At 36.6% G+C, this 14,459-nt stretch overlaps 1 protein-coding gene across 1 annotated transcript; it reads left to right on the top strand.

Moving 5' to 3' along the window:
- Positions 1–48: 48 nt before the first annotated feature.
- tsku (tsukushi small leucine rich proteoglycan homolog) lies at positions 49–6,957 on the top strand. The gene is given in 3 exon segments (XM_082179530.1): positions 49–285; positions 288–299; positions 4,980–6,957. Coding segments are annotated over 3 exon segments (1,101 nt in total). The 5' UTR covers positions 49–246; the 3' UTR covers positions 6,030–6,957.
- The last annotated feature ends 7,502 nt before the right edge of the window (positions 6,958–14,459 follow it).

The following is a 14,459-nucleotide window of genomic DNA, read 5'->3' as shown; positions in this document are numbered from 1 at the left end:
GAGGGCGCTGCTGAAGCTCGCCGCGTTCAGACGTTGGTGGGCGCGGATTATCATCATCAGTGAGTGAAACTCTAGACGAGACTCTGCTTGCGGTGGTTTTTTATTGCTTCATCTTCTGTGGCGAGACTGTACTCTATAGCAGAAAGATCGACAAAGTCACAACCCAGACAATACCGCAGGCGTGTTCATTTGCCACTCTACAAAAAGCTCTGGATATGACAATGACTAAAACTAAAGTATTTTCCGATGTTGGCCTGGAAAAGTAAAAGCTCTCCGACAGACGAGTCTCGCGGCACATGGTAAGTTTTACGAAAAAGAAAAAAGTTTTCTCCTGTGTCTCACAAGCGTGTTTATATGGTCCTTTTTACATATCGAAATCGAAATGTACGCGGATTCCTTAATCTCCGATAGTTCGCGTGATGAAGAGTAAAGACACGGACAATGAAAAAGCCTAGATAGCCTATATTTGTGCATTCTGGTATCGTGACAAGCACACTTTTGTTGAGCATTGTCAAGCTGTTACAAAGTTTGTATTTTTAACTGAGCACAGATGTGAGTCCAACCATCAAAGCAGAGATTTTGGCTGCGTCTCAAAACTTAGTGAGCTGGCTTCCTAGACAGCATATTATACCCAAAATGCTGTCAAGGTAGGCAGTCACTAGACTTTGAATCAAACCCAATCCGTTAAATTAAGCAGGCTTAACAGAAGGCTGTGTTTTGTTAGAAATGAACCAATATTGTTTTTAACGGAAGATTTTTACAAATAAATATTGTTTTGTACTTTTTATACAACAATAACAAAAAAATTATAAAACTACAACAATAAAACATGATATTCACGGTTAATAAATGATGATGATGATGGCGAACTAAAATGTAAAAATGTCGAGTTTATTTGCAATTGAGCTTAAATTGCTCTGTTTCTCACTTGAATGAATGTCTACAAACAGCTGAGTAATTATGTTGTTTCCTGTTGAAGGAAGTGGCATTAGCATGATTAAGTAGGCCCTACTACTCTTTAGAGAGCCACCAAATGGTGCCATTTGTCAGTAGACCTGAACAAAACAGCAGTCCAACTTTACCTGTTCATTATTGCAACCCATTAATAATGGTACAAGAAATCCACATATTCCTAGATATTGTTTTAAATGATCTTTGTTCTAGGGATTACGAGTGCTACAGTATATTACATAAAATTGAGATAATGCTGTGCAGTGTGCATGAGCTTTCTAGGATATGAGTGGCAACCTGCATTATGTCAACTGTACTGTAGTCAACAACCATAAAAATGTTGAACGCTTTGATGCATGTCTCTAATTCAAAGGTTACGTGCTGCTGTTGGCATCACAAAAAGTACCTGGCATACAAAAGTTGTATTACTGAGCTGTTTGAGACACTAAGCTCCCATTAAATCTGAACCCCCCTTAAAGTACTGCATTCTTTCAGCTTTATTGGATTAGGATGTCTGCTGTCTGCTAATTAAATTGGTTTAGAACCAACTTTAGTTCTTTTGTACTGTAGTTTTCTTTTGGCTATGTAAACTCCAGGAAAGATACATTACGTTTAAAGTGCCCCTATTATGATTTTTCGAATATTTCCTTTCATGTACCTATTGCGTGTACTTTTTCATATAGCTGTGTGAATGTAAACGGTCTGCACAGTTGGGAAGTCGGAAGTGCACGGCAAATAAAGTTATTGTCTCCCAAAAGAAAGAATTGACTCTGAACCGCCTAAACGAGTCGTCAGAAATTCCAGCCTCACATTCATGACCTGCATATGTAACAAGATAACACATTTGCATAATGCCTGCCTATGATCTTCATTGGCTGCCCAAGAACAATGTCTACTTTGACCCGCCCTCAAACGTGCTCGGAGTGATTGGTAAAATCGACGTCATTGCTAATATCTTTACAGTGTAAACAATCTCTCAGCTTTAAGGAAGCCTCCGGAGTGGAAGTTCAGTCATGGGAATGGGCGTTTTTTGTTTAGACACGCACTGCAAGCGGTAGACCAATCACAACAGACTAGGCAGTCTGGCCAATCAGAGCAGAGCAAGCTCGCGGAAAGGTGGGATTTAGAGAGACTGAATCCTCTGATGTTTTTGGACATTTGATGCTTATAAACCTGTTGTAGGAGACCTTCAAATCAAAACTAGGAACCTTTAAAATAGCATAATAGGCGCACTTTAAAATGATCTGCGTTTTGATACTAGACCGTTTTCATGCTGACTCAATGGTTGAGCCTCACAGTCTCACTAAAAGGGGAGAAAGATAAATGGTTTAAATATGTAGCTGTTAACCACTGACAGTGATTGCTCTTAAAATACATTCCACTTAGACTTCAGGCATTCTAAGGAGGGACTTAACAGTGTACCACACCTGGAGAGTTCATAACCCCTGGAACACAGGCAGATGTCTCCTCCCTGACAGAAGAATTCCATGCCTCCAAATTCCATTCATTTTGAATGTTCTAAAGTTAGTGTTGTTGCGTATGTGTAACATTACCAAATACAAAATTAATAAATAAAGGGGCTGAATATGGTTTTCAGTGCTTTCACCTCATGTCCTAACTCCTAACCAGATCTTGACCAGAGCGAAAGGGAAAGACATGGCTGAGGTTACAAGTCTGTGTCTATCCTAACAGATACTGCCATTTAAAGGGATAGATCACCATAAAATGCAAATTTTATCATCATTGCCAATCGTTCTTTTTCGGACCACAAAAGGAGAAATCTTTTTAAAAATCTCACACTCACACTCATCCATATAATGGCAGTAAATAGCAACCACACTCAATAAAGAAAAAAAATTCAGATAAAGCCACTGCTTTAATGGCAAACGTTTCGGTCTCATATGAGCTTTCTCAATGCCAAGTTGACCACTGAAAAAGGTCACATGTGACCGAAACGTTTGTAGGCTGAGTCTTTTTTTTAAAAGCTTGATGCTGGTCTCTATTCACTGCCATTATATGGATAAGCATGAGTGGGATTTTTATTTTATTTTTTATTCTCCTTTTGTGGCTAGAAAAAGAAAGAATGGCATACAGCATTAGGTTAGTAAATGATGACTTAATTTTCATTTTAGGGTGAACCAACCCTTTAAGCAGATTCATCAAGTATAAGCAGCACTTTACAGTGTTTACAGTTACATGGTCACAAATACTTTTTTTTTTTTTTTGGTACCACTTTCTCATAGCATGTCTGCTATTGTTATAGTAAAAAGATTATAAAACCGTTATAACTTATTAAATAGTTGTAAGTGTGTACTGCACTCTGTAACTTGGTGTTTTCATTGTACCTATTATGCAGTCAATTACATAAGAGGTAGCCTAATTGTTTACCTAGCGTGCTGGTTCTGTTAACTGTTATCTATAGCAGTACACACAATCTTACAGACTAATTATTGTTCATTTTTGCTGCTTCATTCTCAAGTCTCTTTCGACCTGGTTTGTAATCAGGTTAACCCATGCCCGGATTCAGCGGTAACTTTGTAGAGTGTGGAAACAGGGTTTAAGTTCATGTCAAATAGTTAAACAAAGAGCACATGGTAGGGTAATCAGGCAACAAAAGTCGTAAGTAGAGCGTGGCAGAGCGTTTATAGATTTTAGCTGGAGTCATAGAGAACATCTCCACCTTTTAGACACATAGACCTTCTGTCTGAGAGTTTTTGAGAGTCTTCTGCGTACTTCATGAAAACACGTAAGCAAGATTCAGATATTTATGTGTAGAATGATGGTTTAATCTTATTTTGCACTTTATTAAGTAATCAGTTTAAAATATTTACATGTGTAATTCAAATTATGCAATATATATAGGTCTACTGGAGTTATTCAAACTCTACTGGAGACATTTCAAAGTTAAATAACTGGCTGTAGAATTTTTTTCAGAGAAACGAGTATGTGAACATAGTTTCCTCGATATATCCAAACATATGGTGTTTTTATGCTTTAGTAGAGTGAAAAAGTTACATACAGCACCTTTAAATATTAAGACCGTTTTCAACATTGATAATAATAAACAATTTTCAATGATTTCTGAAGGATCATGTGACTGAAGAATGGAGTAATGATGCTGAAAATTCAGCTTTGCATCACAGGAATAAGTTACATTTTAAAATGTATTAAAATAGAAAACAGTTATTTTGAATCGTAATAATATTTAACATATTGCCATTTTTTTCTGTGAGTATGAGAGACTACTTTCATAAACATTAATATTTTTTTTATTCTTATTTTACTTAAAAACTGAATTACATTTGGACGGTAAATTATCATTAGATATTTAGACATACATTTAGAGTTCTTTCCATTTTTAAAAAATGTATTTCACAAGTAAACCTGGCTATATAGATATGCGATATACAATAATTATTTGGACTTAATCATTGCTAATAATACTGGTTTGCATATATTAAAGCATCAAAGTCTGAGTTTCATTTATATTCTTTAACTAAATGATGTGCTAACAGCTCTTAAATTCTCCATGAGAAAAGTATTGCACCCTTGTAATCATGACAAGTTGTCACTGTAATTGAAAAAGTCCAATTTAACAGGCTCTTTGATCATACGAATTAGGTCAAATCCTTTGAGAAGGTGCAGAAAAATAAGGGCTCATCAAGTTGCACTAGAAGAGAAGAAGCTTGAATATTTATGTTTTTCGTGGAAAGGATGAATAAACACAGACCCAGAGTGACAAGCATGTACGTACAGCTGTAAATGATTGGCTACGTCGGTCTACAGAATTAACACGTTAATGAGTGACTTCTGATTTCTTCAAACCTCTCAAAGGCCCCTGTGAAGTGGAGTCTTGTTCAGTTTTGATGATAACATATGCCATGCAAGACCCTTTTTTTTACATTCAGTCGATTTTCTTGAGAATGATTTTTGGTGATGCTTGAAGTTAATGTGACTTGATTGGTTCTGTTTTGGGACGTTCATGGCTATAAAATTAAACCCTTTAATGTGTGTTTTTTGGTTTATAGCTCACCATGGCCACATTGCTGTGTCTCTTCTTCTCTGTGCTTGGCCTGGCTGTCATGGGAGCAGTGAAGAACTGCCATCCGCAGTGCCGTTGTGAGGTGGAGAGCTTCGGCCTCTTCGACAGTTTCAGCCTGACCAAAGTGGACTGCAGCGGGATCGGCCCCGGGAACGCTCCTGTCCCCATCCCTCTGGACACCTCCCATCTCGACCTGTCCTTAAACTCCATCACATCCATCAGCGATTCGATGCTCTCTGGACCAGGTTACACCACCTTGGTCAGTCTGGACCTAAGCAGCAATGTCATAGCACAAGTCAGTCCCAAAGCGTTCTCTAAACTTCGTTATCTAGAGTCGTTGGACTTGAGCAACAACGCTCTTGAGGGTCTTGGCGATGGCTGCTTCACTGGACTCCCTCTCGTTGAGCTGGACCTGAGTGAAAACCAATTCAAAGAGTTCAGCCTTGATCTCTTCACCACCAGGGCACAGGATATACCAATCATGGTAGACCTGTCGCGAAACCTTCTGACCTCCATTACCAGGAGGACGCCTGGCCATCCGCTGTACATCAAGAGTCTTATGCTTGCAGGGAACAGATTGAAAACGGTCCCAGCGCTTAACGGAATCCCACTTCAGTATCTCAACCTGGACGGGAACCTCATTTCCAGCATTGACGCAGGGGGCTTTGATTCGATGACAGAACTGGTTCACCTGTCTCTCAGCGGCCTGTCTGACCTGACCTTGATTCAACCAGGTGCTTTCAGGGGTTTGAGGAACCTGCAGGTCTTAGACTTATCAAACAACAGCCGGCTCAAGACGTTGAGCCCAGATGTATTTAGCGGACTCGTCTCTTTACAAGAGCTCCATTTGTCCAATACCGCTGTCACACCATTATCAAGGACCGTCTTTACCCAGATGCCAAGCATAAAGAGTATAACTCTAGGGTCAAACGTGCATTGCTGGAAGACACACAAGCAAGGACAGTTTCACAGACAGATTGGACAGGCAAAACCCAATGATATACTCACCTGTGACAATGCAGGAATGATCTTATGAGCCTGAAGTGCCAGGAAAGACTCGTTTTCTCATCTCTGTGCCTTATTAGTATCTCTTAAGATCTTTTATATTTTCTAATTCAAGATTGCATCGTATTTGCACATACTATGCCAGCTAAGGTCCGCTATTTCACAGGTGTTCATCATATTTTAACACAGAGACAGTACATAACAATGGCCTTTGCACTTTATTTATCACATTTCTGTTCTTCTACTTAATGTCACCTGAGATTTGAAGTGTGATGTCAGCTCTAATGTGATGTTTATTTAGTTTTTTTAACACAAACAGTCTTAAAGTCTCATAAGTTCATAAGTTGTAAATTCAAACAAATGTGTACTAGGTCAATTTAGAAGTCATGGTGCCTTACAGTGTCCTTCATTTAACAGTATTCTGGAACAAAACATTTCTAATGTTTTGATGCCCCATATATGATACACTTTAAATGACCATAGAAGCCGTACAGTTTACACTAATGCATATAAAAATTCTCGGAAGGTGTATTGGAATTATTTTTCAGTGGACCTTAAACACTGAGGTCAAGCAAATTTGGTTAATTTAGATGTTTTTACTTGTTTTAAAGTGGGGCATTTCTTTTTCGATAGAAGCACAAAGAATAAAATACAATATGTGGAATTTAAGAATTTAAATTTGGCATTTTAATGTAATTTTTTATTTTAGCAGTGAAATGTTTTCCTAATACTGAACCTAAAATATGATTTACATACTACAAAATTTTCTACACATCACTCAGTCTGACGTTTGAGGGAAATGTAACATTAATGAATTCCTGAGTCGTCATCACAGACGTTTACATGATGTTGCTCTGAAATTTTGCACTTTTGATGTTTTAAGATGGCTCATCATGTGAGTTGAGGTATGTTTTATGTTTGTTCAAAACTATACTCCTAATAAAAGTTAATCAACTTTAGATATCTAATATCTTGTGATTTAATGCTCACTTCCCCAAACAGTATAAAAACTTCCAAAGTTAAGCCAGGGCTCTTTCTGAGTCACGTAGTGCATTGGTCATAATGTGGTTCTCTTCAGTCTGACGCACTCAGACTGCAATGATTTGTTTATAAGAAACACCCAGTGTTTTATCCCACATTTTTTCTTTATATATATATACACACACAATAATTAAGCATTAACCATTCACTCAGACTAACCATAGACAGCAGTTTTAGGTGGACAGAAGACGTCATTGCTGAATTGGACCAGATGACTTTAGCCTGTCATGCTTTAGGTTTGTAGTCTTCATATATCCCCCTAGCTACTCTGAATTGTTGCCAAGATCCAGCTCTTTGAAATTCTAGGAGACTAATGCAAGAGACACATCCCCCTCTTCTTTTCTACACAAAAGCTTAATGGAAAAAAAGGTTTACTTAACGGCTAAACTTTCACTTCATCACTTTGCACTTTCTGCCATGCTCAGGATACATATGTAAATAAATGTGGGCCAATGAGGAACAACAGTCAAGAGCAAACAGTCAGTCAGTGTTATCATGACATTCTCTACATGTTTCTGAGATTTCTCTTTGGAGAACACAAGAACACCATTTTATAAGGATAAATCCTTTAAAAGACCTTTAAATGCAAATTAGAGTTGCAATTCCCGAAGAAAATACTAGCACTACAGTGAAATAATAGCTTTAGTTTTCTTTGCCATTCTGCTACACTTTAACACACAATTTTTAAATTAACATTCTATTAAATTAACATAATATTTAATGTTTATCTAGAGATATTCAATACTTATTCTCCTTTTTTTATATAAATTGTAGTATTTGATTTTTCTGGTAAGCCAACTTCACTGTTGTGCCCTATCTAACAAATCAAAATAAATGAGCATTAAACTTTAACATTCTTTTACAGAACATTGTAAATGTCACAATGAATTGCTAAATTTGATTTAGTACAGACACTGCTTATCTTCCTTGTCTTATGAGCCTCAACTTGCCTTACTATGCGAGAGGTTGTACTAGATATGATGATGTAAGCAGTATATGGTACAGAGTTGAATGGTTTAGGGTTATGAACTTACTCTGAATTTTATTTCTCCTCCTTCTACTTCTGCTATCCGGCTTGTAAAGCCATTGTAAATCTATTAGCCTCATATCACCTGCTCTCATTTTAGAACAGAAATTAAATGGGCCTTAGGTGAATAATTTGATGGCATAATCAAAAGCCACAGTCCACTTGCCAGACATAAAAAGCCGTGGTGCATGGAGAGTTCATTTAAAAAATATAAAAAATAAACTTGTCAACTCCAACCATGCAAAATCCTCTAGTCTGTTGAAGCCTCTCGACCCCAGATTCCCAATGTCCAGTTAATTCAAGGCTGAATTGCCAGAGAAAAGACAATGGCCCACTGCCAAACACCTGACACAAACTCAAAGCACAAGAGAATCGATATGGAACAAACAATCAACTTTAAGTCAGATTAAAAGGCTTCAATGTCTGGAACCAGAACACAAACAATAAATGGAATGAAGCCTAGAAAAAAATGCAGCCATGGTCACATTTCGCCCATGAAAATCTCATGAATTTTTCATTGGAGAAGCATTCTTACAAAGTGCCACGCAAATGCTTGTTTCAGACAGCATGCTGCTATTGATTTCCAAATCAGATTAATAGCATGAGAAAAAAGATATGACATCTTTTTCATAGTTGTACTTTTAAAATGACAGTCTTACACAGAAAAACTTCACTATACATGCTCATAAAACATCCCACATGATGCAGTCTCATTGCAATTCGTTGATCTGTTTTAGATTTTGGCGAATTGGTGGCTAAATTGTGTGAATTCGTATCTCATTCGTAAGTTTTCGTACAATCTGTTTACACCCCTGTGACTGGTATATTTAGGGGTGGGGTTAGGGGAGAAGCTTAATTTTTTCTATAAATTGTACGTTTTCCCATGATTCACATTATATAAAAAAATTACCACCTCGCGAAATAGTTAGTTTCCCGTGAGATTGGGTTGGGTGCACAGTACAAACAAATTAAAAGTTCTCATGTGCTCCCTTGAATAAACAAAGACAGGATGGTAACATGACTATCTAGTTCGATATACCTTTTAAAAAACACATAAGCAAATAACAACCTTCTCTAGATTGCACAACCTTATAACAGCATGAACCAGTTGCTCTACATATATTCTAAAAGTGTGCTGAGGTTTCATTCTCAAGCTGTTGTTGACATCACAAGCAGTACAGTCATATTCATTCCCTTTCTGCCTAATGTTAAAGACTCAGCGTAAGTCTCACAGTATCAGAAAACCAGCACAATAGAGCCTTTCTCGCTGTAACACAGCGTGCAAAAGAAAAGCTTTATTGTGCACCAGAATAGACACATCAGGCTCTGTGTCCATACGTCACGCTCAACTGGGTTAGTTTTTTTGTGTCAGAACAGGCCTTTGTTGCTAAAATCAATTGGAGAGGTTCTGACCACATAATGATGTTTGCATTCCATGTAATGCATTAGCGCAATACCATCTTACACTTGTAATTTTTTTTTAGTGCCTACTTCTGCAATGTGGGTTCAAGAAACCTCAGAGAGCCTCAAGCTAGGGGGAAAAAAAGAGCCTTGTTGTAGATTCAATGAAGGCTGAGGACGTAATCTGATCATGAAGCAAACTGTTTTGCCAAGAAATCTTTCTTTCTTGGGACTGTCCCACTCAGAGGACACTAATCTGTCTTTTCATGTGTGAACAAAAATGATTTGTACATGGCTCTAAGCATTAGCTAACTCCTTTGTCCTGCAAGGCACTATACTTCGAAAATATGGAAGAAATTAGTGCTTTATTGTAGGTTTAGTCAATTGTACACTATTGTTTGCTCCTGAGCATAGACCTGTGAGTGTTTGCTTTTACTTTAAAGCACGTGGGTTAGCCAGCTCATGCTTATTCCTGCCCACTCCTGAGTGGTCATTCCAGGTTTCTTGTTTTGATTGATAACAGTGAGGATTGGAGATCAGGTTCACTTTCAGATCTGTAAAAAGGGACGGCAACAAAGTTTACAAAAGTTCTTCTGCAGCTCGTACGAGCATATGAATAAGCTAAACGATGAAATGATTGTGTTAGACATTGTGTAACTTTGGGTTGGTGTTGTACTGCGGGCGTTCCAAGAAAAACAGATATATCCTGATTGTTAACCCACACCGCATCTGGTTGCCATTAAGGTTCGCTGACTCAAGTAACTCACGGCAGGAAACAATCGCACAGCTCAAAGGAACCTTAGGGAGCTTCTCTTTGCTGAAATGCTGCATTTGTTGTTTAAATGGATAATTTCACCCCAAAAATGTATATTCTCATATTATTGTCTAACCCTCATGTTGTTAAACCTGTGGATGAATATCATGTCATAGGATGCCATAAGTCACTTTCAAATTAGTGAGAAGTTGTCATTTGCAGCTCAAAATTGTATGTCCATATTATTAATCTTAAAAATTTGTTTTTTTTATATTTTTATTAACCTTATTATTAAACTAATTATATAAAACTATGTTGTCAGTGCACTACAAATAAACTGGCTATTGCCTTTATTTTGTCATTCAAACATATAGCCTAGAAAAAGACAAGGCCTATTTAAATACATACATACATACATACATACGTATATATATTATTATTATTTTTTTTATTTTTTTTAAGTGTTAAAAAATGTGGTTGATTATGATTTCACTTTTCTAACTTAAGTTAGTGTGTAATGTTGCTGTTTGAGCATAAACAACATTGCAAAGTTACAATGCTCAAAGTTCAAAGCAAAGGGAGATATTTGCTTTTAAAGGGACAATGTGTAGCTTTTTAGGTATTTTATTACCTAAAATCTATATTTTTATTCATAAATATGCCCTCAATGGTGTACAAATACCTATGCCAATGTTCAGACTAATCCTCGTAAACGAAGAATTTATTATCTTTATATACATGGGACGGGTAAGTCCACGGAGGCTTCCATGTAGTTCCGCCATCTTGAAAAACTATAATAGCAGAGAGGGACAAAAAGTACTAGGCCAACGCGTTTCCACAACGCGTTTCGTTCAGAGCCAGCGTCACGTGACTGAAGCCAGCAGAAGCGGAGGAGCAGAGCAGTGAGAGGCGCTTGTCACTGCCGCGGCAAGTTTAAAAGGATGCACACTGCACGATTATTTATACACCGTTCATTCATACATACATATGAGTCACAGGATAAGGAGTCCTCGTCGTCGAAAAAGTCCAAAATAGATCGTAAAAGGAAACGTGACCGGAGATTACAAAAACAAGGGTTACTGTCAGGATAGCTAATGCAGGAGAAAGCTTTCAAAAGAGACACTGAAGTTGCCTGCTTTCTTCTCGACAGGTAAGTCAATGTTACAGTCTTAATTACAAGCTTTTTTTTCATTGCTTGGTTGTGTACTTTATTATATAGACAGTCGAACATTTATAGTTAAAAGTTAAACAGGCTCTTTGATGAATAGCAGCTATTGAGTAAAGTAATGTTAGAGAAGGCTGTGATGATGATGATGATATCTAACAATGCACATACTTCAAAAAATATAACGAGTAAAGAAGGCATTACTACTAATTACCATAGTTAATGTTTTTGACAGTCAGTAGTTCATACTGTAACATTCTTTTTTTCGTTGTTTCAAGTTTCAGTTTGTTTTAAATAACAAACATGTTCACCCGAAGAAAAACTCGAAGTGCTATTTTAAGACATCCTGTCATAGCTTTTAGGTACATAACGGCTACCGTAGATGCAACGCGCATTTGAAAAAGTGAGGCGCTGGAGAGCATTATTTGTTTGAATGCAAAATACAATTTCACCACTAGATGGGAGAAATTCCTACACAATGTCCCTTTAAAGAAATTGTTTTTTAAGGACTACAACAATTGGCTGGTATGGACTACACAAGCTTCCTCCCGGGTTAGTGACATCATCAACCCTAACATTTACATACCCCACCCCCCTGAACACGATTTATAGATTATCAAGACAGAATATGCTAATCAGTGACTAGAAGAAAACTCCATATAAGCTACATAAATTCATCAACTAACCATTAAGAAATTTCCAGTTGCTTCTACATGTTGTCACTTCTTCTTAAGTCTCTCCATTATTGTCTGACTTCGGTTTGAACATAAAAGGCTAAACGTTTTTGAAATTTCCAGTGCATGTGTGTGTGAGGTAAAAGGACACAAGCAGTTGTAGCTCCGCCCCCTGTGCCGGGAGCAGCAGCTCATTTGAATTTAAAGGAACAGACACAAAACGATGTGTTTTTGCTCACCCTCAAAAAGTGACAATTTTAACATGCTATATAAAAATATCTGTGGGGTATTTTGAGCTAAAACTTCACATACACACTCTGAGGACATTAAAGACTTATTTTACATCTAGTGAAAAGGGCATTATACCACCCCTTTAATACATTTTCTGGCTTAACTGACTGGTAAACAGTTTACAACTGATCCTAATTCCAGAGCATGCGTTTTCACACAACCTGACTTCCTGTTGGGCTGACGTATGACTATGAGGGCGAAAGTTTCAATGAATGTATCAATTTGGTTCCTGTATGTGAAAAGTGATGCACTATACAGAGGACTAAAATAATAATATAATAAAAATAAAAATGATCAAAAATAATAATAAGTATATAATACATATATGTATATTTGAAGAATCTGTCCATATTGCAATTATTAAGTTTTACCTCTTAACAAAAAACAACTCTTTTTTAACTTTCAAGGCTTGTCTTTATCATATGAATTTGACCCTTTTTCAATACAGATTTCAAGCTAATTTATCCAGTGCAATCTAGTGTAGGCTATATCAAGACATTGTGAACGTCGTTCATCTTAAAGCCACAGAGCAGCAGCAGGTTGTGTTTAAGCTCAGCTTTTATCTCCAGCAGCAGCAGCAGCTGTGTAATTGCCCGCACATGCCTTTTTATGCTTCAGCAATATCCAGATTTCCCAGCTGACTGCAGTGAAACTATTTAGCTTTGAGCACCACCATGTGGCTGCAAAAAATAGAACAAACTATTGTTTTTCTTCAAGGAATTTCAGTGACAGAAAGTGATATACAGTATCTGGCAGCACACACACATATATATATATATGAAGAGTTCAGATGCAAAAGCCTCTAAATGCCATTTGAAATTTTCTTATAGAATGATCATTTTTATCAAGCTTGTATATTTAAGTTCAGTAATTTCACTTAAATGATAATTAATAGATAATCTTCATTGCCATTTAAGTGAAATGATTGATTTTAAGTATACGAGCTTGATAAAAATGATAATTCTATAAGAAAATTTAAAATGGCATTTAGAGGCTTTTGCATCTGAACTCTTCATATATATATATATATATATATATAGGCTTTTTTTTTTTCATTTCTTTTTTTTCAGTAAGGTATCTGGAAATCATTGGCACGTTTTCATGTTTAAGCATAAATCTAACAATATATAATAATTTCCCAGTGGTGTAAGAAAATTATATTCTCTATTCACTCTTTGTATCTAATGCAGTTTTTCTTCTCGCATAAAGATATCTTATTTTAAGGATGTTTGGATATTTTTACTAGAAAATGACAAAATGCTAAGCAAATTATTACTGTTATTTGCATTATGGGAAGAAACTCTAAACAGCAACACAAAGAAAAGAAAATATCGACTGCATTTTAAAACTGAAGGAAAAACTAGCAGGGTAAAGTTAGTTTTAGGTTCGATATTCGCCAGACATTCACATAGGCTGATTTAGGGACCGTCTGCAAATTCAGCCCACAGTGCAAACCGAAGTCCACTAATTAATGTTTTTGTTTTGTTTTGTGTGTTCAAAAGGTTGCAGTTGTTCATAGTGACGACTCTGGCTTACTACATATGATATTTTGCCAATAGCTTCCTTAATGTACGTACAGTACACAAATATTAATATAAAATATTATAATATTTCACATATAGTGTTTTTTCCTGCTTTAATGGTTGTAGTAATTCCCTAGTGACCAGACTGACTTACTACAGGTGAAATTTTAACAATACTTCCCTTACTGTATGTACAGTACACAAATATGAATGTGATTATTATACTGTAATTCACCTAAAGTGTTTTTTTTTTCATGTTTCAAAGGTTGTAGTAATTCCCTAGTGACCAGACTGACTTACTACAGGTGAAATGTTGACCATACCTCCCTTACTGTACATACAGTACAAACATATTGATATGAAAATATTACTGTAATTCACCTTTAGTGTTTTTTTTCAAGTTTCAAAGGTTGTAGTAATTCCCTAGGGACCAGACTGACTTACTACAGGTGAAATTTTGACCATACCTCCCTTACTGTACGTACAGTACACACAGATTGACATTAAAATATTACTGTAATTCACCCTAAAGTGTTTTTTTTTTAAGTTTCAAAGGTTGTAGTAATTCCCTAGTGACCAGATTGA

Source organism: Leuciscus leuciscus (assembly GCF_965113295.1).
Source record: "Leuciscus leuciscus genome assembly, chromosome: 9".
Classification (NCBI taxonomy): domain Eukaryota; kingdom Metazoa; phylum Chordata; class Actinopteri; order Cypriniformes; family Leuciscidae; genus Leuciscus; species Leuciscus leuciscus.
This window is presented reverse-complemented; position numbering and strand designations above follow the sequence as displayed.